We start from the raw sequence: 24,861 nt of genomic DNA, 5'->3' as shown, positions 1-24,861 counted from the left end.
GCTTTCTGTTTACATCCCCGGGCTACTGTTTACATCACTCCCTTTCTCTTTCACCTCACATCTCTCTCTCTCGCCCCCAGGGAAGACTTTCATCTCTCAAACCTCTGCTGGCTGAACGGAGATTTCAAAAACACAGCCATTACAGGGGGCTCAGGCCAATCTCTTTGGAGGAGGAGGACAGGGAAGCACCTGTTGAATTTCAACTTTGATAGCTTAGTAGGTGCCTCTAGGACCACACTGGAGTGGCAAGGACTAGCCAAGAGATGGCAGTTTAATTGGTTGGGCACTCGTGTTTTCTTTCAGCGGCTGGTCCCATAAATGCAGCGTGTATACAACACGCTCGTCGACAGTGTTCTAATTTACTTCCTCTATCTTTTCTTCCTATTTGGTATATAAACATGACCTAGCAAAAGCAATTAACACAATCCAATTAATCACAGATTAATTTTCCACCCTGACAAGAAAGGATGTTATGAATGATATGCTAATCACACCAAGCAGCGTATTTATCAAACCATGTTACACAACTGATTATTTTAGCTTAGTTCCCTGCCAACACGATATGATAGGCTGCTACAGGATTTAACTAAACAACTTGGCTGACATTTTCAGGCGTTCGTGGTTTTCCCAAGGTAATCTTACATTTTTCATACCCTGCTCAGAACCGAAGTTAAACTTTTCCTCTGCTCAAGGCATCTTTAACTAAAAGGGCATTTCTGTTGAACGTTAAACACAGCTGACTTTGTCAAACTGCAGACAGTGCCACAATAAACCTCTGTGTGAACTTGAAAATAATCTATAAGACATTAAAATCTTATCTCGGGTCTGACGGTCTGTGCTGTCACACAGCTGAGGAGTGACATTTTGGAGTCGTACTGTGCCAGGCAAGACCAATCAAACACAGGAGGAGACAGTATTTTGACCCATGTGCACTTGTGGCCTGCCAGACAGCGACAGTGGATCACAGATCACTCACAGAAGGAGCAGCCGTAGACCTCCACCCTGAGGCCGATGCGGCCCTCCTCGCTCCAGTCCAGAGGCAGGAAGCGGACGAAGCGGGCCAGGATGGCGTGCTGGAGGTCATGGCGAACCACGCTCTCGCTGTTGGAGTTCCCGGCGAAGGTCTGTAAAGCCAACGCACACACACACATTCAGTAAAGAAAAATCACACACCTTTCTCTCTCTTTCTGCCAAACAAACAGATCCCCCCCTAACCTTCACACGCACGTACTTATCTCCCTTTTATAAAAGATGGAACATGATGTACAATCAACCACACTCCAGTAGTGCTTCTCACATCCAGTGTTCCGTACACCAAGCTCCCCAAGTTACGGTAACTACGGTAACGGTCGTTCACAGCACGGACCGGTCTGACTGAGCTAAACCTTCCTGAGGTGTCCAATTGGTATGACAGTCAATTCTACACATCTTCGGCGGATGGTGGGCGTGACACTGACCCAGATGTTGCCGTCCTGCAGGTACGGTCTCCAGTTCCTCCCCGTGTCGCTGTACAGCAGGCGGTACTGCCTCGTCCAATCAGAGCTGCTGTACCTCCCCTGCGTAGCCACCGCAGTCACCTGCTTCCTGCTGCCCAGGTCCACCTGTAACCACTGGTAACGGTCCGTATCCATGGGAGACCATCCCCCGGAACCTGGGGAGGAAGAACAGGGGTGGATGTACGTGTGAGGAGAAAGAGATAGGGGAAAAGAGAGACACAGAGACAGAGAGAGATAGATAGAGAGACACAAAGAGAGAAAGAGAAAGAGACAAACACAGAGACAGAGAGAGAAAGAGAGAGAAACACAGAGACAGAGAGGGAAAGAGAGAGAGACACAGACAGAGAGAGAAAGAGAGAGACATATAGAGACAGAGAAAGAGAGAGAGACACACAGAGACAGAGAGGGAAACAGAGAGAGACACACAGAGACAGAGAGAGAAAGAGAGAGACACACAGAGACAGAGGGAGATAAAGAGAAAAGAGAGGAGAGACAGAGAGAGAAAGAGAGAGACACACAGAGACAGAGAGGGAAAGAGAGAGAGACACACAGAGACAGAGAGAGAGAAAAAGCAAAGAGAGGAGAGACGCGATGAAGAACAAAAAGAATCATCAGTTCAGTACACTTGTTAGAGTGGAGGTATAAACAGAATAAATCAGATGTCAGAGAGTGACAGGCTGATTCCCGAGGCACGGTGATCCCCCAGACGTGGCTGTGAGGGATGCAAGGCAGCCTACCTCCTCTCCTGTTGAGCTTGGCGTATCCGGCCCCATACCCTGTAGACAGCACCGACGAGCCTGAGAACAAGCTGTAGCCCAGAGGAGTTGCCAGGGAGTCGTCACACTTCCCTGGAAGACATCAGGCAAACGAAGGCACACATTAGACCTACAGACACACACCATGAACTACAGACACACACCAGGAACTACAGACACACACCAGGAACTACAGACACACCACCAGGAACTACAGACACACCACCAGGAACAACAGACACATCTCAGGAACAACAGACACACACCAGGAACTACAGACACACACCAGGAACTACAGACACACACCAAAAACAACAGACACACACCAGGAACTACAGACACACCACCAGGAACTACAGACACACCACCAGGAACAACAGACACATCTCAGGAACAACAGACACACACCAGGAACTACATACACACCACCAGGAACAACAGACACACACCAGGAACTACAGACAAACCACCAGGAACTACAGACACACCACCAGGAACAACAGACACATCTCAGGAGATACAGACACACACCAGGAACTACAGACACACACCAGGAACTACAGACACACACCGGGAACTACAGACACACCACCAGGAACAACAGACACATCTCAGGAACTACAGACATGTCAACAACAATAGATCAGGAGCTACAGACATGAGGAAAGAGTGACATAATACAAATAACTCAGACATATAAAAAAAATCCAAATGTAAAGCAGTCATCAACTCTCTTAAGGGTAGTGTCTGTCTGGCTTTCTAACCATTTGGATATAAAAGCCTGTTTCCATTAAAATGGTGTACCTTGGAAAGTTTAATAGATTTAATAGGTTTTTATGCAAATCAAGTTGACCTTTAGATTCCCTTTGTCTACTTGAAATCACGAGTCCGAAAGAGTCCTCTTGTACATGAACTAGTCCAAACACAAACACCCTGATCTCCCTTGACCACCAAGGGCAGTGCTTTGACTAAAGGCTCACAAATTCTCCACAAACGAATTAAAAGCTAATCTTTACAGCATAGGGGTCAGTAGAGGAATATCAAGGCCAGGTTTCATCAGTTATTATTCTCTTATAAAGTCACAGACTAGCTGCTTGCGGTACAGAATGCAGAAATCCTTCGTTTCCAATTCTTCAATACATTACATACTTGCTAACAACTGTAGGCCTAGACTGTATGATTTAACTGAGGTAACAGAGGTGGTTCAATAACTGTCTAAGAACTGAACAGAAAGCCCTGACCCCATAAGATTCCATGCTGGCTTCAGCTCAGTTAACCTTAGAAATGTGGGGTCTCGCATGCAGTGTCTTTAGAGATGAGGGTTTTCATCCACACTGCAGTCACTTTTGAAAGTGAACAACATTTAGTTTATTTGGACATAAGTTGACTGAGAAGAAATTGAGGTAATCAATACTGTTTCCCCTGAACGTCTGATTTTAGCCATTAGCCCGTTGGAATCTGCATTCCTCTGCGGCTCTGCTTCTGTCATAGCCAAGGAGATTGTTTCTCTGCATCGATGAACATTTAAAGAAAGAGATTGCCTCCATCCATTTCACTGCTCAGACTGACAGGGAAAAGCTCGACGTTTGATGGAAACGGAAAGAGAACAAGCAAGTAATCTCCACGGCTACACAGACAGGTGGAGAGAGAGAGCAGCAGAAAAACACTGTACAGAGACAACAAACACTTTCCAGGAGCCGAAGGAGCAAAATAATTAGTTTTTCAAAGGAAACTGGTCTTTGTGAAGGTTGTCAGCCATGGGGCACATACATAGCTGTGGACAAAAAAAAATGCTAGTCTTTACACACTTAGTCTAACAAACAACTTTGTGAAAGCCATACTTCAAGGTGTATAAGGAAGGTTGTAGTAGGACTTGCTGGTGCTGTGCTCTGCTATGTTCGAGTGTGAGCCGTATGGAAGCAAATAGATGACATCATGTTTTGAATTTGAAGTCACTGAATACTTAATATTGAAATTTAAATACCATCGAATTTGTTGGTTTTGAATTCACCTCTTTAATATTGAAATATGAATTTATTTCGAATGTAAAAAAAAAGATCTGATCAAAACATTTTGGTTGCTCAAATTTGAACACAGTAAAATTCTGATCTCAATTACTGTTCAAATTTGAGCAACCTGAATTTCCGAAACTAGAATTTTGTTTTAATCAATGGATTTGGTTGCAACAGTTCCTTTCATTGTAGTCTACCACCCAGGAAAAACATTGTCTTTCTCCAAATGTTTGGATGTTAGATATTAAGTTCTAATAATAACAATAGGTTTAACAATAGGTGTGGAGGTGATACTGTAAAAAGAAATAAAAAACTTCTCAAGCTGCAACGGACAAAAGCACACCTCACAATTTCCCCAGAAATTGTACCCTCTCTAGTTTGTCATACATTGTTATTTAAACAGTCAATCAATCGTAGAAAGCTGGGGGCAGCAGAGGAAAGTGATCCCAGACCCTCTCATTTATTGCAGCTGCTGTACGGCCTGACAGAAGAACAAATCCAGTTCATCTTCAAACGGAATCACAACAAATGTTCAGCTTCCCCTTTACATGAAAACAAATGAACAACATGTAGCAACTCCTGCGGTAGTGGTGCAGAATGCTGACTCGTGATGTGTCTCCCTCTGAGCTTATTGACCTGTCTTTGACAGTGTACATCATCTGTTTCACTTGTAGTTTCAGATTGGGAGGTGGTGTGTGTGGTGTGTGTGTTTCTGTGTTCTTGTGTTTACGTGTGTGTGAATGAAAATGAGAAAGTGAGAGAAAGAGAGACAGAGGGGGGGGGGCATATTTTCTTCAACAGTTCTTTCAGAAACACCAAGAACCTATTACAAAGTTATGAACAAACTTATCATGGGCTGATATGAATGTGTTGTTTATTATGGTATGATACTGAATTTCTAAACGATGATCAATTCATTCTTAGTCTCTCAGCCCTCTGAGAGGAAAATTAAGGATGTAGAATAATTATTTCTCCTAAATGTTTGATACAACAGTGATGATGCCTCGCATGTTTCAACATTGAATAAGAGAACAGGAACACTGAGGGGAATGTAGGCCGAGCCAAATACCACAATTAGCCCTGACCGTACAAGTCGTGCACACTGGGAGTTCAGCAATAACAATGGCTTGGCACTGCATCCAAAACCCAACCTTAAAAACCCCCAGCAATGTATCTTTATTACACCAAGCAAACCCCTCAGCGGTGCAGCAAACACAAACGCTCGTTCATAGGGAAGCTAACCTGTTTCCCGGTTTTAAATGAACCCTTCTACCGCTCCTCAGAGACAGTGACATATCTATTTACATTCGCCTGCCTTTAGTTAAGCGTTAGCCAGACACAGGCCGCTCCCGGGAAGACAGCATCAGACGGGCAGGTTTGAGGAGAGTAGCCAAGCGTCAAATTAAACACGTTCCCTCCATCTTCTGCTGTCGTTGATTACAAACTCATACATTAGTCTGGTGGAGGGCTTGAACACACTCTGTTACAGTGTGCTCCTGAAACGCCCACACACACACCACCTCGGAGAGAGGGTGCGCGCACATACACACACGAATGCACACTAATTTGCACAAGTACACGCACCCACTCATGGCCAATTAGTCCTGAACGTTTTAGCTGGGGGATGACAACAAGTTGGCAGGACTATAACCTGTCATCATGTTGTTGATCTAGATCTTATTAAACTGGGATAGTATTAATATCAATGTTGTGTGAGGATAGAGGCTGTAGCCTGGTCATTTTGACATCCGTCTAAACTGTCCCACTTCCCATCACATCAGGTGTGCTTCATTTAAACTGTCAGGTTCCATAAAGTCAGCTGGAATAGATGACCCTTTGACATGAGTTATGTGTGGGAGGAATGATAATTCAAGTGGAATTTCTTAGCCTGTGCGAACAAATGTGTTTGAACACGTTTGACCTAGGTCTGCTGCACTGTCTCTGGTCCAATGAGGTGATCCCTCTGCAGTGGACATACTGGACCCAACCGTGGTCAATAATGGATGCCTTCAAGGAACAGGAATAAACCAGGAAAATTATTCTGTACCATGAATATGAGGGTTGTAGACAGATAGGGCAGAAATAAACTTGCTGTGAACCCCCAGTTCATAGACTATATCGTGCTGGAGGATAGAGGAGGCTATGTGTGTTTTACAGCTGTGTGGGTGGGGTGAAACCAAGAGCACATTTGAATAAGGACGTACGACAGGGTTGAAACCAAGGACATTTGATCATATAGGCTTATTATTGATGTGCTACCAAGACTGCAAGAGTTTTAATGACGTACTGGGTCGCATGCGTATGTATGATGGGAATGATCTCGATGGATCGGAGGTTTTGTTTAAAACGAAACTGCAAAAGTTGGCTGCGAATCCCCTTCGAATAGTGTGAACACCACTGACGGAGTAGACCTGCAGGGGGATTCTAGGAGAAGAAAGCCAAGGTTTAATTGGTATTTTCTTTTGGTTTGTGGTTTTAAATTGGTCATGCTCTCCAGTGAGCCTCGATAAAAAGCCCCTGGTGTTTTGGTAAACAAAAACACAGAGAATTTGGTAAACATACCCACAACAAATCTCCTGCATTCAGCATACAATAAATACATCATCACATCTTCCAGGACCCAAACACACTTGCATACCCCCCTCCCTCCCTCCTCCCCCCGCCCCCCCCCCCCCCCACACACACACACAGACACCCTGTCCCTAACATTATGCCTGAGTTAAAAGGTTCAGATTAAAGTCCCTACCTGAGAAGAGGGAGCCCCTGAAAGCTCCACATACGCAGGCTTCCCTGCGAGTCTCTGCCTATGGGATTACTCCAAAAAGGGTGCTGATTATCTTTATAGCATAAGGTTGTCAATTAGCAACCCCCCCCATACAGACACACGCTCACACCACTCACACACACACACACTCACACACACACACACACTCACACACAGACACCCTGGGCCTCATCTCAGGGTGAGGCCGGGAGGCAGGCCCTTGAATGGAACCCTCCACGGCCTCCCTTTGTTCGAGCAAATCAGTCGGTAGAACACAGCATCTGCCGCCACGCTGCTTCTACTCCCCCCCCCTTCTCCCTTCCTCTCAGATGAATACTGATCTTGAATGAAAACACGGCTTGTCAAAGCTGTTCCACATGGAGGGGGGGGGGGGGGGGGGGGGTTCTGTCAGTCTGTTTGAGAAGCAACAGCGACAGAAATGCTTGATTTTTAATTTCTCTTTTCTGCTGGAGCAGAAGTGCATAAGAGAAACCCCAGTGATTTAGCTCCTGATCTCAAACAGAGAGAATGACCATTCATCAGTAATGCCCGGACACAGGAAGTGTGTGTGTGCCAATGTGTGTGTGTGTGTCTGTGTGTGTGTGTGTGTGTGAGAGAGAGTCTCATGCTGCTGTCCTCCATCCAACTTATGAAACAACAGTAGAATAAATACATAATCACGTCACATTTGGAGTTATAGGATAGTCCTGTGATTTGGATAATAACACATTTGCTGGCGTATTTGGTTTTATTCAGTTGAATGTCAAGTTACAAGACTACAATATCTATTGTATATACAAATATATAGGTATACACATTTGTATACTGAAATATTGATATATATATATTCTAATTTTTTTGAGAGAGATAATTAATTTTGTGGTAAAACACCACGGATCCGCACTAATAATCACTTATAATTAACACTATATGAATGTAAGACCATAAACTGCAAATTTTATTCATTAAATTGTACACTACACTAAATTCAGCATGGCTTAGTTATATATTCGGCCATGGATTTGGCAGATTTGGGAGGGCCTTTGTTTGGTACATGGCCTTCAGTCGAGTGGACGATGGGAGGAGCCAAGAGAGGGGGAGGGTCAAGAAGGGGCGTCACATGGTTTGACAAATCACAATGGCAGGTGTTCCGAATCGTAATGAGCTTCCTCATTTGCTTAACAAAAACCCCCACCGTGATCTAGAGGCTTGCTGCCGTCCAAGGCAAGATATTATCTTGACACCTGATCAATGTTGTTGTTCGGTTCCCTCACTGACGTCAGTCTCCAGTTTCAGTATTCTGTATTACTGGAAAAACATTTTTGCTGTATGTTGAGACTTGGGTCTGGTAACCACGGAGATCACATCATCCATACTGAGAAAACACCATTCACATACCATGCATTTATGAATGGGTAATAATCCGTGTGTGTATTTGAAACAGATCTCATAAATGTGTGTGTTTGGTAGTCAGGGAAGGCTGACTTGCTCCTGTCTCCTCCAGTCTGCCTTAATGAGGACTGAAATGTTGTTAGGTTCATTTTTCCAGTGGGGTTGTTTATCCATCATCCAAGGCCATTATTCTGACTACCACACCTGATTTATATAGATCCCTTAGGTCAGACAAACCAAATTAGTTTGAGGATTTAAGCACCCTTCTCTCTCAGCTGCAAGTTTAAACGTTGTGGTTTTGGAAGTTCAATACAGCGTGCCAAATCTGAATACATTTCGAGAGTCTATACATTGTTGTCTTTGCACTGTTTGAATTCAACATGAACTGTATTGATATAACAACTCTATACAGGACCACTGAGACACAAGTCACATGGTCAGAAATGAGCTTCTACTGATGTCCCAGGGGTCAATACAGGGTTTTTAGAGGAGGTCAAAGGTCACTGGATTGACGCTTCTTGTCTCATTGATGCAGCATGTTATTAAAAATCATTTGCTTCTGCTTTTGCCTTTAAATAATATGTATCCAGACAGGTTAAGTTTATAAAAAAAATACTCTGTTGGACAACAGTTTATAGCCATTATTTTAGTAACGATTTTTATTATTTTAATTAAGAATCCTAACAGTCTGTGTGTCGGTATTGGAATAAAGTAGCTCTAAGGACGATTTCAGTTCACATCTAGGCAGTGGTGAAAATCACTGCAAAGGATTAGCTGTTATAACTAATGTATTTTTATTTAAAAAATTACCCATCTAATACACAGAAGACGTTAGCAAAGTCTGCCCCCCCCCTTCCCTCCCCTCGGTTCCCTCTTTACATCCCTCACTTTTATCTCTCTCCTCCACTCGCGCTTTCTCACTCTTCCTAATACAATAACATGAAGGGCTCGCATATTCCACAGTTCTTCACGTAATAATGCTGTGCCTCTCCATGTTTGGAGTGTGAACACACCCTGTCACCCGCCAGGGCAGGACAACGATGCCAGTTTACACTGCCAGACCACGTGTGCCCTGGGTTCAATGATATCACCTGCAGTGGGTGCAGTTGGTGAACTTGTTAGTGTAATGAAAAATGCGTAAACTTTCTTCCAAATGCTCATTCATTTTTCACAGCTTTGAAAGATGTAGGCTATTGTGCAAGTACAGGGCTCTCACAAATATTTCGTTTACCTCGGAACATGTCTGCATAGAAAGACTAAATGTAACCAATCTAAACATTATTATTACCACAAATTATTCAAAACCAAACCATACAGTTCTTGACCACACATGGCATACATAAATTAGGATCGTAAAGCGACAATGATGACAGGTCATAGGTAACCGAAAACAACTAATTTCTCAACGAGTGAACACAAACGACACAATGCAATCTCCCTATTAACTCCGGTGTTTTCATCATAGCCCATGCGCTCCATAAACTAATAATCACTTTGACGCATACACACCAGACTCTGCAATGCCCCCGGTCCAGTATGAAGACTACAAAGCAACGAGGATGGAAAACCCATACAGTGAATGGTATTTTAGCTAGCCTACTTACGGGATGTTGAGGACACAGCGCTGTGGATGCTGATGCGGCTGAAGATGCAGAGCAGAACCGTTAACACCGGTCCGGGATACATCTTCGATTTGAGCCCGCTTACGACAAAAGACATTTTTTGTTTTGTTTGTTTTGTTTGGTAACCGCCTTATCAGGCGGAGGCAAGCTGAAAACAGCTATACAGACGCGGCTTCTTTATTAGCTAAACAGAAAGTGGATGCTTCCAAGAAATGGTGCTCAATTATTGTAACCCGCTCCTGTCACCCTGCAAAACTGAACAGTTGCCAACAACGGTTCTCTTTTTCAGTCAATATCCGATTGAGACATGTTTTTCCACTGCGCTGGCCCATCCGCTCAAACTGCATTGTCAGAGACCCAGCTAATTATGAAGAGAGAGAAGGGGTAGTCGCTGCCCAGGTGCTGAAGTGGGAATGGTCTGGCCTATCCCCTATATTTTGGTAATGATGGTATGTTCCAACAAACATACACAAGGGGACACGCGTCGCAAAAATGAAATGAAAATCGACATTAAACTGCTTTTCGGGAGTATCTAACTTTCGCATCATGACGTGAACATATAGTCTACTTCCGAATGAAACTGGATAGACCGTCGGTCTTAATATTAGGTCTATGTAGGCGGTGCAACGTTGGGAGGAATTAGATTTGACCGTTATATAAAGTCAATTTACTCTGAAAGGAGGTGAGCCCCGAAAGTGTATACATAGCCTACACCATCGGGATAGGCCTACAGAATCCGTCAAGGAAAGAGAGACGAAGCCCATTGTATGCTCCATGTACTAGTTGGTGAAGCAGCCCACTGTAAAATGCAATGGAAACCTGGAGCTGTCAGATACTTTCCTCAAAAAGAATTATATCAGGCCAGCGTGCCCGGTGTTGTATCACCCGATGCATGACTCTCTGGATTGGCACCCCCTCGCGGGAGCGCGCGCGAGTCAAAGCTTGAAGAATTTCGTCTTGATATCGCAACTAAGTATCAACATCAAAATAAATGTTTTCACCATCAAATCCTTTTTTAAGATAGGAAATATTACTCTTATTGTTTAAGTCAATGAAATAAATGAAAACATAAAACATAATAAACCCACACCTACCATGGACTATTCTGATTTCAGACCTGTCCACCCTATACATACACATGTATTGGTATTAAATTTATGCTATTAAATGTACACAATGCTGGAGTAGAAGGGAAGAAACGTATGCAGGGGGAGAGCATTTCATGGCAGGCCTTGTTTTCCATTTAATGTAAGTGCAACGCACTCCCTGCTAACACTTGACTAGGAAAGTGTTACATGCCTGAAACTTACTGTGCTTACTCATACTAGTGCCCTCAGTGTACAGTAAGAATCATTTGATGCTGGGATATACAGATCAGACAATAGAGGGGGGTGCATTTCACGACAGGCTTGTTGTATTCCTTCTTGCCATGAAATGCACCCCCTGCTAACACTGACTAGGAAATTGCACATGCCTGAAACTCACTTTGGTTACTCATAATAGTGCCCTCAGTGTACAGTAAGAATCATTTGATGCTGGGATATACAGAACAAACAATAGCGGGGGTGCATTTCACGACAGGCTTGTTGTATTCCTTCTTGCCATGAAATGCACCCCCTGCTAACTCTGACTAGGAAAGTGTTACATGCCTGAAACTTACTGTGCTTACTCATACTAGTGCCCTCAGTGTACAGTAAGAATCATTTGATGCTGGGATATACAGAACAAACAATAGAGGGGGGTGCATTTCACGACAAGCTTGTTGTATTCCTTCTTGCCATGAAATGCACCCCCTGCTAACTCTGACTAGGAAAGTGTCACATGCCTGAAACTTACTGTGATTACTCATAATAGTGCCCTCAGTGTACAGTAAGAATCATTTGATGCTGGGATATACAGAACAGACAATAGAGGGGGGTGCATTTCACGACAGGCTTGTTGTATTCCTTCTTGCAATGAAATGCACCCCCTGCTAACTCTGACTAGGAGAGTGTCACATGCCTGAAACTTACTGTGGTTACTCATAATAGTGCCCTCAGTGTACAGTAACAATCATTTGATGCTGGGATATACAGAACAGAAAATAGCGGGGGTGCATTTCACAACAGGCTTAATGCACCCCCTGCTAACCCTGACTAGGAAAGTGTTACATGCCTGAAACTTACTGTGCTTACTCATACTAGTGCCCTCAGTGTACAGTAAGAATCATTTGATGCTGGGATATACAGAACAAACAATAGAAGGGGGTGCATTTCACGACAGGCTTGTTGTATTCCTTCTTGCCATGAAATTCACCCCCTGCTAACTCTGCCTAGGAAAGTATCACATGCCTGAAACTTACTGTGATTACTCATAATAGTGCCCTCAGTGTACAGTAAGAATCATTTGATGCTGGGATATACAGAACAGACAATAGCGGGGGGTGCATTTCACGACAGGCTTGTTGTATTCCTTCTTGCCATGAAATGCACCCCCTGCTAACTCTGACTAGGAGTGTGTCACATGCCTGAAACTTACTGTGGTTACTCATAATAGTGCCCTCAGTGTACAGTAAGAATCATTTGATGCTGGGATATACAGAACAGACAATAGCGGGGGTGCATTTCACGACAGGCTTGTTGTATTCCTTCTTGCCATGAAATGCACCCCCTGCTAACTCTGACTAGGAAAGTGTTACATGCCTGAAACTTACTGTGGTTACTCATACTAGTGCCCTCAGTGTACAGTAAGAATCATTTGATGCTGGGATATACAGAACAGACAATAGAGTGGGTGCATTTCACGACAGGCTTAATGCACCCCCTGCTAACCCTGACTAGGAAAGTGTTACAAGCCTGAAACTTACTGTGCTTACTCATATTAGTGCCCTCAGTATACAGTAAGAATCATTTGATGCTGGGATATACTGAACAGACAATAGAGGTGGGTGCATTTCACGACAGGCTTGTTGTATTCCTTCTTGCCATGAAATGCACCCCCTGCTAACTATGACTAGGAAAGTGTCACATGCCTGAAACTTACTGTGATTACTCATAATAGTGCCCTCAGTGTACAGTAAGAATCATTTGATGCTGGGATATACAGAACAGACAATAGAGGGGAGTGTATTTCACGACAGGCTTGTTGTATTCCTTCTTTCAATGAAATGCACCCCCTGCTAACTCTGACTAGGAAAGTGTCTCATGCCTGAAACTTACTGTGGTTACTCATAATAGTGCCCTCAGTGTACTTGATGGCTTGTTGTATTCCTTCTTGCCTTCTTGTCTCCCCTTCGTTTGGTTGCGATATCAAGACGAAATCCTTCAATCTGATTTGCGCGCGCTCCCGCGAGGGGGTGCCAATCCAGAGTCATGCATCGGGTGATACAACACCGGCCGTAACCACCGTATTTTGGGAAAACGGAACAGGGTTTGAAGTTGCGAAAACCCACGACACACCGACGTACCATAACCTTTAACGGCTCTGTTAAATAGGTGTAGGCTACATATGACCGGGATGTGATCTAAAAGGGTTAACATTTTAAATTTATTTTTCATTTCATCTGACGCTACCCACTATGAGTGGGCCTACTCAATAAAACCACAAATATTATGAATCAAGACTAGCTAGCCTAGTACATTAACCCATTTATTTTTCCCGTTTACATGTGTGCACCCTAACATGAATAAGTTATAGCAAGTGTTTGTATGGGCGAAGACCCCAGTCCAATACTTCTAAACCTTCCATCCTTGCTTTGGCTTTCTCTTGCGGCATTGGCATAACATATTTAGGAGTTTAATCTCTTCTTCAAATGAAATCTATACAAATCCCTTCAGATTCAAAAGTGTATACATCTGAGCTGTGCTCTTAACCTCACTGCTCATTTAAGATGAATTGTACAAGGCAGGCTGTGGACAGGACTGGACTGCTTTCTTTCTGTGTTATACTCCACCTTGTTCCAACAAGTAATATTATTCTTAAAGATACAGAATGTTGTACTACAGAACCCATGATGGCTGGGCTTCCAGACAACATTGCAGTCTGGTGACTGGTCCATCGTAATGTAGGCTAGTATTATAATAACCCCCTTTGTATAGAAAAAAGATTATATAAATGATGTGTAAACAAACGGCTGGTTGATTGAATCTGTTCTGACTGAAAATTCTACACTAGAAAAGCAATTCCAAAATGTTTTAAATCCACCTGCTCTTCTAAGTCAAACCAAGTTATTTTATGAGGTCCTAAAAAAACTAACATAATTATGACAGAGTAAGGAAGTCAACTTTATTTACAAAATCAGCATATATGAATTGTTGGTGGTAGTGAATTCATACACACAAATATGAAGAAATAAAACATCAAAAACACTATTCAGCACTTTGTTCCTGGGTCCATTTGCATCCGGACAGCCAGCAAGTCAGCTACACAGATCAGTCAGTCCAGGAAAAGGTTGTTCAGCCGCCACTGTAAAATTAGATAATAAAACAACAACATTCATTTAGAGACTTACACAAGTTAAAAAGGCAACTAATGGTCTTATCCATTAGTTATCTTTTTCTTTTCTTATTCTTATTTTTATATATATTTTATATTTAAATTGTTTTATTGTTCTTAGATTGTTTAGCTCTTAGAAAGTTAAACTTCAGTATTTTTACTTAATTTAAGATTTGTATATGTTTAGTGTTTCGCACCTCCCTGCCACAGTAAATTCCGTGTTTGTATAACATACATGGCGAATAAACCGAATTCTGATTCTCTAAACACCAACTCACGATAGATGGGAGAAACACAACACAGGTCCTGGTTACTTACACAATGATGTTGTTGATGGGGATGTGGATCAGCTTAACAAAGAAGCCAATGAAGCCCATGATTGCGAAACCTATCGCTGTCGCCATGGCAATTTTTTGAAATTCTACAAAGTATCAAAAGAGGAGAAATGGGTTATTAAATGATTGCACGCAAAAGCCCCAGAATAGACAGTGTTTGTCTAGGCTTGATGTAATTAAGTTTTCCAAGTGTCCCATGGCAGGTTTCTGGACGTGGGAGGCTATGAAGCTACAGTAATAACCTAAATTATAGCTTGAGAAAACAAGTATCGCTCAGGCCTACCTTTTCTGTCAGGCTTGGTGCATCTCTTCACCAGCCTTATTGAGTCTTTCACAAACTGACGACTGGGCTCCACAAACTGCATTATTTGGTCCATGGTGATGAGGTGCTGGACTAAATTAGACATAATGAATCAGATCATGAGTAAATTACTACAGCTAGTGTTGTTTGATGGACTAGCATTACAGAACACCAAAAGCAGTGACTGAATTAACCCTCGTGCTGCCTTCGGGTCACATGACCCAAAGGTTCATAACGAACCATCATTGTGTTTACCCAATTTTACCCAATACAAAACCAAATAAAAATACTTTTCTTTTAACCTTCGCAATGTGGGGGGTCTGAGACAGCCCGACTGTTAAAAGAAAATGCTTCACTTTGTTTTTGTATGCGGTAAAGTTGTCGCAATACGACGGTGGGTCACAATGACTGATGGGTCAGAACGACCCGAGGAGAACACAAGGGTTAAGACACATCCATGTATTTTGGAAATGTACGGTGATTAACATTTAGCCTAAACATTTATACAGTAACAAACTAACCAGGATAATATCAGTCATTACATTCAGTCAGTACATTATCGTATAACATTTGCTTATAAATACATCAGTTCACTCCAAGTTATGGCTAGTTAGCTCGACAGATGAATGCAACTACTCAACATTTTGCTAGGCTACATCGCTAGACTAGAGCTAGCTACATTTGGAACTCAAAACACTGAACGTTTACACAGTGTATCTAGAATGCTTTTTTAAAGGATTTTGGTGATACATCAGGCGACCTACCGGTTATTTCCTTGGCTTGGAACACCTTTCTCAATGGTTGTACGCTGACTGTACCGAATAAAGAGCAACGTAAGGTTATAGCTGAACTGAAAGCCACGTATGTTTAAGATGAAAGGCTGACGATACAACGTATTGCGCATGCGTAGAGTATGACCCGGACGCGGTCAAAATAGAGAAGTGTGGGTGCCTGTTAGCCTTTTTCCATCCTGTTTCACTTAACATTACGAACAAATAACCATACTATAAAGGAGCGCACGTTGAACTATTTAATTGTATTCAATTGGAGGAAAACTTTTTACGTGTTCAGAAAAATGAAGTCCGGAATTTCACTATTGTGTTGGCCTGTAGGTGACGCCAAGATTGGATTTAGAATAGGCCTATGCATTGTGCCGCTGATGTCATTAATCAAACATGAATCATAGCCTATTTAGGCCGAGCTGAAGTGAAGTTTATTATTTTGACAGTACATCCACAGTACTTCTCAAGCATCATGGCATATCCAATGTTAATGCCAAGGCTGTGTTCAACAATGCAGTACACAATGCAGTATAAAAAAAAGCAAATTAATGGCATTATATTTTTCATTTGCATAATGTAATCAACTGTATAGCAAAGTGATGCGAGGATTTTAATCTTGGCATGTATGACATATCTATGTAAACATCAACATGTGTTAAAATAAGTATCCATCTACCAACTTTTTCTTCTATCCGTTGTTCTTGCATTTTGTCCCGTGAGCATCTTTGTCGTTGAGCGACTATTCATATGAAGCGCGTTTCGATTGATGAATGATCGCTCAATCCCACGTGATTCCGAGCATTTGGCAGCTGAGTTCCCAAAGCTTCTCAGCCATAACGTCATCCCTGCCAGCTCGGTCACAGCTCGACAGTTTACAGTCACTGGAGGAGGAAGAGAGACTGACATGAGAGGACTTAACCAAGTTTTTGCAGCATTGTGTTAACAAAGTTTTAGATTGAACAGCTACACTGTGTGTGTGTGTGTGTTGTTTTCTGTCGCACATATTAAACACAAGCCTAGAGGAACAATTCTAGGAAGGTTAAAAGAGTTTTTGTAGCATTGGGGAACATTTTTAGATGAACAGCTACAGTTTGTGTGTGCATTGTTGTTGTTTTTTATTGCATTTGGTCAACACAAGTGTAGAAGAACAACACTGTGTATCTGTGTGTTGTGTGTACTGTACCAGTAGTATCCCCCACTATGGCTGTCCAGGTTGGGCTCCACAGCACAAAAGATGGAGGTCTGAGCTCCCTGAACCACCGTCTTGGTGAAAGGACGCACAATCTTCCAGGAGATGAGCAAGGCCAGGTTCATGTGTCTCTTCAGCTCGGTACGCACAATCCCTGGATGAACGGCGTACACGGTCACCCCTGTGCCTGAAAGAGGAGAGGGTTTAGAGACTGGCTCTCTTTAGATGTCACGGATGTTGTGACACGCATATCCTGACATGCTTTGAGGCATCTGTGGACCATCTGAAAACACATCCCCCCCTCCTAAAAACTTAGTGATGAGCTAGCCCGATGCACCAACAACAGTGGTCCCAATAGCGCTCATAGCAAACCCCACACATGGTAGCACTCCTGACCCTGCAGCCTCCTAGCCAGGGACCGTGTGGACAGGATGTTGGCCAGTTTGCTTTGCCCGTAGGCTCGCCTGGAGTGATAGCTCGTCTCACTGTTGATGTCCTCCAGCTGGATCCGCCCCCAGGCGTGGGCCATGGACGACAGGGTGATGACCCGCGACGGCGCCGACCTCTTCAAGAGGTCAAGTAACAGGAAGGTGAGCAAGAAGTGACCTGGAGAGATAAACAGGAAGTGACTTGGAGAGATAGACAGACCCGAGTCAAGAACGAGCCCATGACGATTTGCTTGATGACCGGCTTTCTCAGTGGCTTCATAAGTGTGACAGCGGCCCACACCACTTCCTGTTTTGATACGTCTCCATGGTTATGTCTCCATCCTGTTTCTTTTTACCCAGGTGGTTGACCCCAAACTGCATCTCGAACCCGTCTGTAGTCTTGGAGTACGGACACATCATGACGCCAGCGTTGTTGATCAGTATGTTCACCTGGCTCTCCTCTGATGAAGAGAAGAAAGAAAGAAAGGCCATTTGAAAAGTTAGATCCTCAACAGGATAACTACAGGGCAGGAAGACAAGGAAGTGGTCTCACCTCTGTTAATGAGCTGTGAGAATTCCCTGATGGACCTGCCGTCTGCCAGATCCAGAGGCCTGACCAGGATGTTCGGGTTCCCAGAGTTCTCTGTGATCTCAGCCTTGGTCTTCTCAGCCTTGACGACATCCCTGCAAGCCAGGATGATCCTGCCCCCTGCAACGTCACACTCAGACACTTATTCATTCAATTCAGCCAACGGATTGATTGATTTGTTGATTGATTCAGTGGCCTTCACGCACAGCTGCATCAAGTGCATTGGGGTCAAGGGTAGTCAGGTGGCTGAGCGGTTAGGGAATCGGGCTAGTAATCAGAAGGTTGCCGGTTCGATTCCCGGCTGTGCAAAATGACGTTGTGTCCTTGGGCAAGGCACTTCACCCTACTTGCCTCAGGGGGAATGTCCCTGTACTTACTGTAAGTCGCTCTGGATAAGAGCATCTGCTAAATGACTAAATGTAAATGTAAGGGGTTTTCCATGTTAGCAATAGAGATAGATAGAGATGTTGTACCCTTTGTTAGTGCATGAATTCTTCAGCAAATGAGGACCTGTCACAGCTAAAGTGTGTTACGTGTAAGGTATGTTATGCCAGGTTGCTTTGCGTTGTCTTGTCCTAAGAATTTCAGTGCCCAGTCTGACCCTGTGTTGTTCTGTGCATCTGACAATAAAAGACTTGAACTTGAACTAAGGTGTAATGCAGTGTTAGGGTGTGCAGTACCTCTCTTGGCCAGGTCAAGTGCTGTTTCCTTTCCTATACCAGTATTACCGCCAGTGATGATGACTGTTTTGCCATCCAGTCTGGCATCGGACTCCCACTGGCCACAGAGCAATGCTCTGAAGAAGGGTTAGCATATTGTGAGAGAATACCAGCTGTTCGTGAACGGCATACAATCACATTTAAGTATGAATTAGTCTGCTTTGACCTGTTTTCTTTCGTCTTTCAGAGCGCTGCTGATTTGCAGTCTCTAAATAGTTTCGCCATTCGCCAAACAGTTCTGGAGATAAGTACCCCATACATCTGACCCTGAAGCCTCCTAGCCAGCATGAAGAGAATTAAGGTCTCACCTGAGTGTGTAGATGTTAGCCATGCTAGAGGCTGGAGCCTGATTCAGCACCCTGTATTCAGAGCAGCTGTGGGAGCAAGGCAAGGTACCTCACGTCCTCCCTTCCTCCTTGTCTTGTCACAACATGACCCTCGACTGCCGTTTCAGGTGCCAGGTACCCTAGCTAACCTAGTTTACCTCACAGTTTAGGTAGTTTATGTAGGTCGACATCACACCTAAACTGGGTAAGACTGGGCAGTTCGCTGTGCTGCCTTGGAAAGAGGGTGGCTGGATCGCTGTGGTGTGGTTGGCCAGATTGGGGTTGTGGGTACTAATACCAGATTATCCACTGCAGTGTGGTTCAACCATGTGATCCACTTTGTAAAACTGCAGTGACCTTAGGTACTGTGTGTATACATTACAATACATGCCTGAAGCACTGACAGCATATGATTGATTCCAACTGAAACTCAAACGACTGTTAGGGCCCGATCTTGCACCCAGCGCAATTGACTTTGTCAACGACGCAAGTATCATTCCTAGTTTGCACTCGACGCAAAGCGGACTTTTCCCTCCACAGACGCACGTCGAAATGACTTTGCGCTCCCGTGGGCGGTTCAGCGAAAAAGGAGGCGTGTTCCGGCGCAAACGTTCCCTGGTGCTATTTTGCAGTTTCCGAAAAACAATTCCGCCACTGACCAGGAAAAACGTGGTCTAAAGTCAATGGCGCATTATTCAGATGCTATTTTAAGGGCGCAAGCTTGGTCCTTGCACACTGCTGGCGAGGCCAGGGTCTTCTTTCTGCAAAGCTACGTTACATTGTTTTGATTTATGGCGTGTTACATTTCTTCAATGATTATAAAAAGATTTTCATGAGAAATCTCTATGTATGTGAACATGATTTGTAACAATTGTGGCAATTTTCTCCCACGCCTGTTTAACCGAAGCTAATCTGGGTGGGTTTCTTCTCCCATCTCCATCAGAATCAGAATTCGGTTTATTCGCCATGTAGCCTATGTTACACAAACACGGAATTTACTGTGGCAGGAAGGTGCAAACAATAAACATATACGGGTCTTAAATTAAGTAAAAAAGTACAATAGTTAAACTTATTCCAAGAACTAAACAATTAAAAAAATAAAATATAGGGTAGGTTATATAAAAATATGAATAAGAATTTGAATGAGCAGCATGAGCGGGCAATTTCGTGCAATGAGAAAACTGCTCTGCCTTTCCCATACAATGTCACTTATCTATCTGTTACGGCCCTGACTAGAACGTCGGTCTCCTTGGCTGTGAACCGCTCCTGGCGTGCGCCTGGCAAATCCGCCGTTATAATAGCAATCCGCCATGGAACAAGCGCTGCTCTTAAAGGGAATGTGAGATGACGCTCTGATTGGTTTGTGGGACGTTACGCCCAAACCACACCCATTAGTAATGTAGCTACTTCGGAGCTACCCATTTTAGATTTGCGCCAGGCGCAAAGTCATTTATCCCGCCGGCAAAATAGCAACCGAGCCGGAGTCCCGCCCACAAAGTTACTTGCGCTTTGCGTTTTGATACTTGCGTTTCAGATCGTCAAAATAGGGGGGTTATTGTGCAGTTAGAGTTAGAAATATAATGTAATAATAAAAGAGGTTATGGATTGAAAGGATTGTGAAACCATAGCCCAGGAGGAAGTGAAGTCCACAACATTCCAGGAATAAGAGCTAATGGATGATAAGCTGTGTGTTACCCTGGAAACGGCACACCTTCAAATAAAGGGCCTTTATATATAAGAACAAAGCAGGTTTCATGAGGACAATGTCCACAAAGGCAGCTATTACAGCTGAATGACTGTAGGAGGTGGAGGAAGTGGAGGTGGAGGGCCTGGGTCCATAATTGCAGATCATATACTTAAAATGAAAGAATCGGGAGGCACATTATACTAAACTCTTTCTTTCACCTTGTGTTCTCTTACGGTGGTGGTAGCAGTGGCTGAATACAGTTTCAGGACATGCACACTGAGAGCACCATCTAGTGTTCACCATCAACTTCACCAATATTTCTCTGAGCCACTCAATTAAGCCTGTAAAATAAGTCAACTTGGATACACATGACAAACCTTGATAAACCCTGTAGACGTTCAATAACAGATAGGATTGAAAGTTTGAGGTTCAAGTACAGTTACCTCTGAACCATTTGCTTCTCGCTCTTCGATGCATAGTCACTGGACTTGTGACAGCAAGAATAAAAAGAATAGTTTTACTGTCCACTAGAAAACTGCATGTTGAAATCAAGTTATTATTAAGACAAACATTTATTCCTTTATGACTCGTCCACAGGAATGTCCATTTAATAGTAAAAAAAATAAACCAACATGATTCATGTTCAAGAAAAATGTTATGTAATGCCAACAAGTGTTCACACAGACTATTTATTGTTACCAAAATGTATACCTGAAGTTGTCTTATAAACACATGTATGCAAACAAGAGAGAGAGAGAGACCAGTCTGTTTGAAACCCCTTAGCTGAGAAGTAAACTGCTTCCTTGTAAGTCAGCCGTAAGCTACATATTTAGTGCCCATGAAGGACTGGCCTCAATATGTGGTACTTTCAAAACACCTTCCTGAAAGATTTTCTCACAGACTACTACCTGTATGCAGACTGGCTGGGACCAGACCAGGGATTCTCCTTATCCTATTTCAACAGCAGGTACATTTATATAGAAATACATTATTAATTAAAAATGAAAGTAGGTTTACTCTGGTGAATGAAAATGTTATTTTGATTTAAACAATTTTACCAATGTGTCTAAATGTGTGCTGATTTTCTGTGATTTCAAATGAAACCACTGAATCAATGTGACTGCCTTGAATCTTTATAGATTTCTGCAATTTGACAGTTTGAAAATTACAAATGACAGCCCAACGTAGCAATTCCTATGCCTAACATACAAACTCACCACATTGGTGAAGAAGGAAACAAAATAAATAATCTTTTCATTTGAGTGAATCATTAGCCAGCTGCCCCACATGACACAGCAGAAGCTACACCAGACACATTATCTGAAATGCTTTAGAAAACAGGCAAAAAATCATCTATTTCTAAGTGAAAAGATGGTACAGTCTGACTGTGTACCTCATCTGTTTGTATTTATTTGTTTACTTGTCATCTTGTAGGATAGTGTCGTTCCCTGCCTAATCACTTGTTCTGCTACAGCATGGTGTGTTTACATCTTTACCGTGCTCAGTCTTTATCATTTGACTTGCTGTGATAGTGTTTTGTATTAGACTTTATTTAAACGTTTATTTGTGACCAAATCTACTTGGTGTTGAGTGGAGCTTCTTTGAGGAAGGGGGTCCCGTCCATTCCGTCAGTATGAGTCTCTTCAGTAATTGTTGCCTGCCTTCTTCAGTAGTCTACCACTAACTGTAACACAAATATGTGGGGTCAGATGGCTGAGTGGTTAGGGTGTCGGGCTATTAATCAAAGGGTTGCCGGTTCGATTCACAAACATGCAATATGACGTTGTGTCCTTGGGCAAGGCAGTTCACCCTACTTGCCTCGGGGGGAATGTCCCTGTACTTACTGTAAGTCGCTCTGGATAAAAGCGTCTGCTAAATCACTAAATGTAAATATAATCAGTAATAGACCCTTATCAGGTCTTTCACTTGAGTTATTGTTGTTGAAACTGTGTCTGCATGCTGCCTGGGATTTGTAGACTTGCTCAGAAAACAAATAGTTAATTTAAAAGCATTTCCCATTGTGAAAGTTCTTTCAGGAAATTACTTCACAGTGGCTTGTTAGATTTGTAAGTTTTGCATGTGGTCATGACTTGTGTATCAACCTTCTGAGGTGTCCAAAGAGGTTTTGTATTGTACTTTGAATGTCTAAGGCTTTGTAAATAGTTCCAGATTTGGTTTCAAAATGTTTTATGTTGGATATAAAAGAAATGTGTACAAGGCTAATATTCCATAAGATCTCTAGGCCCTGTACCATAATTAGATTGATCTTGACTATCACAAAGACCCATAGAAACATGTTTACCATTGAGCGAGGTTAGATCAGACTAGAACTGGCCACAAATATCACCCGGGCACCTATAATGTAACAGAGACCAGACTATGACCACACTACATCTCAATTCACAGATCACTTTCTCTCTTGTTTCTACCATTGCAGGTCGAGATAAGGAGAGCTCAGGATGTCGAACGATACCGATACCGATAACAATAACGATATCCCAAAGGAGTACAGATATTCTCTCGTGTTTCTGTACTCTGTGGTTCTAGTCGGAGGGGTTATCAGTATATCGCTCATGATCAACCTCCTTCAGTCCAACATGCGCTCTGTGACCACGACCGCTGTGCTCAACCTCATTATCGTCCACATCCTCTTTCTTCTGACCGTGCCATTCCGTATCTACTACTATGCCTTCGGCCACTGGAAACTAAACAGCGGTTTCTGCAAGGTGGTCAGCTTGATGATCTTTGCTCACATCCACTTGGCCTTCATCTTCTATTGTATTATCCTTGTCGGCCGCTATCTCACGTTTTTCCGAAGAACCACTCAGATGGAATTTTACCGGACGCTGCATGCAGTGGGCGCGAGCTTGGTGGTGTGGGCCCTGGTGCTGCTTATCATACTTCCCGTTGGCGTCAAGGAGTACGGATCAAATTCAAACATGACCAGCGACCAGTGCTTTGACTTTGGAAATTCGCTAGAAGTGCACACAGTCAAGGTGTTGAACTACATCCTCAGCTGCATAATCCTAATTGTCACTCTGGCGATAGCCGGTTTCCAGGTTTGGATTCTGGGTCACGTGTACAGAACCTATCGGGCCTTGACCTTCTCTCAACAGGAGTTCTGGGCTCAGATGAAGAGTACGTCTTTCGTAGTGGTGATGGTCGTGTGCTTCGTTCCATACAATCTGTTCAGAATTTACTATGTGAGTCAAACCCAAAGAGAATCTCTGGACCCAATCAATGAGATCCTTTTGGCGGTGACGTCTCTTAGTTGTTTGGACATGCTGACATTGATTGGTAGGCCAAAGCCCACCTGCGGACCCTGCTGCACGTGAAGAGCCAATCACGTCACTCGGGACGGGAAATAACTGTCAACGTAATCAATTTGACACCATATTGATCATATACACTGTGTACTGTAACTGTGGTATTATTGTATATAGTCATCTCCAATGGGGAAAATCTGCTATCAACTTTGGGGGAGACAATTATATTACATTTTCTCAAGAGCAATTCCTGAGGGGGACACAAAAATTACTGCTGTAACACAAAAAGCGCCATTGTGTCCATAATCAGCAAAGCGCTATCATTAATATTATTGAAATTACATATTTTTGTTTACCGTGATTAATTGGGGGGGGACAAATCAGATTTTCCCAGGATGGGGGGGGTCGTGTGCACCCCCCCCCCCCCCCCCCCCACCCCCCCGGGATTTCCGCCTATAGTCATCTCTAATGACATGTATTTAGATGTAGATATAAGAGGCTTGAGCAGGGGCGGATATAGAGATTTTCATTCAGGGTGGCAATGTGGTGGCAGAAGGAAGTTGTTGGGTGGCCTCCTGGAGGCGAATCAAGATCCAAAGTAGGGGGGTACAGTACTCCCTATGGTAAATGATTAAGCTATAACACTGTAGTGTAAATTAAACAGTAACATTAATATTATTTATTGAAATGTTCTGTAATGTACAAATAATATTTTCCATGGGAAG

At 43.2% G+C, this 24,861-nt stretch overlaps 4 protein-coding genes across 6 annotated transcripts in view; 1 reads left to right on the top strand and 3 right to left on the bottom strand.

Annotated features, from left to right (window-relative positions):
* cntnap2b (contactin associated protein 2b) overlaps positions 1-10,433 on the bottom strand; it is a 33,039-nt gene extending 22,606 nt beyond the window's left edge. The window contains exons 1-4 of the mRNA XM_062480706.1: positions 10,024-10,433; positions 2,234-2,344; positions 1,458-1,651; positions 977-1,124 (exon numbers count right to left, since the gene is read on the bottom strand). Coding sequence (XP_062336690.1) covers positions 977-1,124; positions 1,458-1,651; positions 2,234-2,344; positions 10,024-10,138 — 568 coding nt within the window. The 5' untranslated portion in view covers positions 10,139-10,433. The remainder of the gene's footprint in view (positions 1-976; positions 1,125-1,457; positions 1,652-2,233; positions 2,345-10,023) is intronic.
* Positions 10,434-14,290: 3,857 nt separating this feature from the next.
* LOC134036792 (protein transport protein Sec61 subunit gamma) lies at positions 14,291-16,070 on the bottom strand. 2 transcript variants are annotated; one of them, XM_062481889.1, is made up of 4 exons: positions 15,915-16,070; positions 15,133-15,243; positions 14,833-14,935; positions 14,291-14,484 (listed from the first exon to the last, which is right to left on the bottom strand). In XM_062481889.1, exons 2-4 carry the CDS (start codon positions 15,224-15,226, stop codon positions 14,475-14,477), a joined length of 207 nt encoding a protein of 68 aa, XP_062337873.1. In that variant the 5' UTR covers positions 15,227-15,243; positions 15,915-16,070; the 3' UTR covers positions 14,291-14,474. The 2 variants fall into 2 exon arrangements, with proteins under 2 accessions (XP_062337873.1, XP_062337871.1); XM_062481887.1 differs by lacking the exon at positions 15,915-16,070 and having other exon boundaries at positions 15,133-15,264.
* Positions 16,071-16,179: 109 nt separating this feature from the next.
* LOC134036791 (retinol dehydrogenase 12-like) lies at positions 16,180-19,462 on the bottom strand. Of its 2 annotated transcripts, none has more exons than XM_062481885.1 (7): positions 19,166-19,462; positions 18,819-18,934; positions 18,103-18,258; positions 17,906-18,010; positions 17,518-17,727; positions 17,116-17,308; positions 16,180-16,813 (listed from the first exon to the last, which is right to left on the bottom strand). In XM_062481885.1, the coding sequence occupies exons 1-7, from the start codon at positions 19,186-19,188 to the stop codon at positions 16,711-16,713; spliced, it is 906 nt and encodes a 301-aa protein (XP_062337869.1). In that variant the 5' UTR covers positions 19,189-19,462; the 3' UTR covers positions 16,180-16,710. The 2 variants fall into 2 exon arrangements, with proteins under 2 accessions (XP_062337869.1, XP_062337870.1); XM_062481886.1 differs by having other exon boundaries at positions 16,182-16,813; positions 17,608-17,727; positions 19,166-19,461.
* Positions 19,463-23,313: 3,851 nt separating this feature from the next.
* Positions 23,314-24,414, top strand: LOC134036664 (probable G-protein coupled receptor 141). Its single transcript, XM_062481695.1, has one exon. The coding sequence runs from the start codon at positions 23,330-23,332 to the stop codon at positions 24,203-24,205; it is 876 nt and encodes a 291-aa protein (XP_062337679.1). The 5' UTR covers positions 23,314-23,329; the 3' UTR covers positions 24,206-24,414.
* Positions 24,415-24,861: the final 447 nt, after the last annotated feature.

This window comes from Osmerus eperlanus, chromosome 16, assembly GCF_963692335.1.
Source record: "Osmerus eperlanus chromosome 16, fOsmEpe2.1, whole genome shotgun sequence".
Classification (NCBI taxonomy): Eukaryota; Metazoa; Chordata; class Actinopteri; order Osmeriformes; family Osmeridae; genus Osmerus; species Osmerus eperlanus.
This window is presented reverse-complemented; position numbering and strand designations above follow the sequence as displayed.